General features: G+C 35.8%; 1 protein-coding gene across 1 annotated transcript; it reads left to right on the top strand.

Annotated features, from left to right (window-relative positions):
* Positions 1–690: 690 nt before the first annotated feature.
* On the top strand, positions 691–2,500 carry LOC110909487 (casparian strip membrane protein 1). The gene is made up of 3 exons (XM_022154413.2): positions 691–1,073; positions 1,357–1,480; positions 2,168–2,500. Exons 1-3 carry the CDS (start codon positions 877–879, stop codon positions 2,381–2,383), a joined length of 537 nt encoding a protein of 178 aa, XP_022010105.1. The 5' UTR covers positions 691–876; the 3' UTR covers positions 2,384–2,500.
* Positions 2,501–2,802: the final 302 nt, after the last annotated feature.

The raw sequence follows: 2,802 nt of genomic DNA, 5'->3' as shown, positions 1-2,802 counted from the left end.
GATTTGGGTTTTTTTTAATTATGTGGACTGATTTTGTTTAACAAAACTAGTAGTTGGGTTGGGCTTGAATGGGTTTTAAGTTATTGGGGTTGATAGATTGAATTTAAGTTTTATTAAAGCGGTTAGTGGGCTAACTTGTTTACATAATTTGATCGGGTTACAATCCGTGTTCACAATTTTTTTATATAAATTCCTAACATTTTTTTCTATGGGGTGCGGACGAAAAATATCCAAGGGGTGAGGTCAGAATTTTTCAAAGGGTGCGGACGAAAATTTCCAAGGGGTGCGGTCGGGATTTTTCACGAAAAATACCATTAAATTTTTTTTTTTTCAAGGGGTGCGGCCGCCCACTCACCCCATAAGGTGAGTCCGCCACTGGTCGGGTCAAGTGGGTTACCGGTTTTGTTTAAGTGGGTCACCAAATAGCATTATATCAAATGGGTGGTACTGAATTAGTTTAGGAGATGACTGAGTCTTTTGGAGGACATCATGGGAAAATGAACGTTGCAAATTGTTAGCTTAATTTAGGGAGATCATGGACTAAGTTCTTTGGCATGAGATAGTTTGTTAGTTTTTAGTTTGTTTGTTATGTATGCATGTGTAAGGCTATAAATAGCCAGTGAATAAAATAAGCTTTCTCTATTTGTTTTCTTCTTCAAGTTCTCTTTTCCTTTCACAATTTATGTTTCACACATATTTGTAAGTTTCAGTAGTGAGTTTGTGAGTGTGTGTGGCAAGTGATCTCGAGGGCCTAAACCAACACTACTTTCCCTGCTTCATATACATATATCTTTTTACATGTTGCATGTATATAAACATATTACTTTTGATCATCTTATTCTTAAACCCTAATTACATTATCATCATATACCGAAAATGAAGCCAGGTGCATTACAACTTGGTGTTGCTCCACCTACAAATAGAGGCATTGCCATACTTGACTTTATCCTTCGGCTCATCGCCATCGCTGGAACCCTAGCTAGTGCGATCCCCATGGCTACAACAACAAGCCAAACACTCCCATTTTTCTCTAAGTTTGTTCAAGCCAAGTTCAACGATTTCCCTTCCTTCACGTAAGTTCATTGTCGACCACTAGATAATATTTGGTATGACAGTGTATGCATTGATCTATAATCTTGGATATGATCCAAATTAACTTATCATGAATTTACTTTTGTATGTAATGATATATAATTATGTTGACATGCATGTGCATGCCCTTATCTTTTAGGAACAGTATTTTGTAATAACACAATTACATAGCTTAATTAGACAAAATTTAACAAGATTTATAAAAGATAACTACACATAATAACTGTTTTGTGTTCTAATATATTAATTGTCCATCAAAACCAGGTTTTTCGTGGTGGCGAGCTCCATAGTAAGCACGTACCTCTTTCTTTCTCTAGCTTTCTCGATACTACACATAACAAAGGCTAATGCGGTGAACACTAGGCTCTTATTGCTTTTTCTCGACACTGTGAGTCTCGAAAACCCATCTTTATATGATATTTTTTCGGATTTGTTGGCTTTTAGAATGTTATTGTAAAAATAGGCAATTCACTACACCTATAATCGATCTCTAGGAAATTTCGTTTGAGTTTATTATTGTAGCAAGCGAACTTGGATAAGTACAAAAGGTGAAGTTCACTCATTTGACCAGAAAACTCAAGCAAGAGTTCGCTCGTTTGACCAACAAACTCAAGCCAAGTTTGCTCGTCACCTCAGCAAACTCGAAAAATTAATGTCTGGGTGGGTTTGCATATGTTCCTTTCAACTTTCAAATATGCCTAAAATACTTACCACAACTCTAAACAAATCTAAAAGGAGATATTTTATACACACGCCACTTACAATCTAATCACGCACCATTTCAAATGGTCATTTAAGGTTGCACTGAATGACCGTTTAAAGGTCAGGACTTGCTTCATAGCCCCTATGTTTAAACAATTGTATGAGGATTTGTCTAGTGGGCGTTTGAACGTTAGGACTTGCTTCATACCCCATACATTTAAAAGATCGTTTGAGAATTCATCGAACACTTTTTTGTGTATGGGGGCGGCATGTAGGATTAGTGGGCCTCGTCTAAAAAACGCTCTTTAGATGGTGTTTTGATATAAAGTTCATGACTTCAAATGACATGGTTACTAACTTAATGTGTGTCTAGGTGGCTATGGGTTTACTGATGGCAGGCTCAGCAGTGGCAACAGCTATTGTGAAATTGGTACACAGTGGCAACAGTAAGTTCAACTGGTTAGCAATTTGTCAAAAATATAACAATTTCTGCAAACGGGTGTCTGGATCTTTAATCGGTTCGTATACTGGAGTCGTTGTGCTGATTCTTTTGACATTGCTTTCGGGTGTGGCTCTTTCCAGACGTTGATTTCTTTCCTATATATGGTCATTGTTTCGGTTCTTGAGCATACAAAGTTGTGTCTTTAGCTTTTCTATTTGCTTTATGGTGTGTATATTTATGATACTTTCACCCATTTCTCATGCATTTGAACCAGATTACAAATGTTTTTCTTTTTTTTTTTTTTTTGGTGTTATCTAGTATAGTGTTATGATAAGCAAATTACTCTCAGCATAAATGATTAAATTGCAAATGAAAAATTGGTATTTAGGTGATTCCTCAAAAAAGGCATTCAGGAACAATACAATTAAGATTTCGTTTACCTGTTTTAAGTTATTACAAGAACAGTACTTACACGTATTAGTTAAACCAGAAAGCTTGGTTGCAGCCTTGATCTCAAATAAACATGTTTATCAATTGATTACAATAAAATAAATTTTATCCTGCAA

Source organism: Helianthus annuus, chromosome 15, assembly GCF_002127325.2.
Source record: "Helianthus annuus cultivar XRQ/B chromosome 15, HanXRQr2.0-SUNRISE, whole genome shotgun sequence".
Classification (NCBI taxonomy): domain Eukaryota; kingdom Viridiplantae; phylum Streptophyta; class Magnoliopsida; order Asterales; family Asteraceae; genus Helianthus; species Helianthus annuus.
This window is presented reverse-complemented; position numbering and strand designations above follow the sequence as displayed.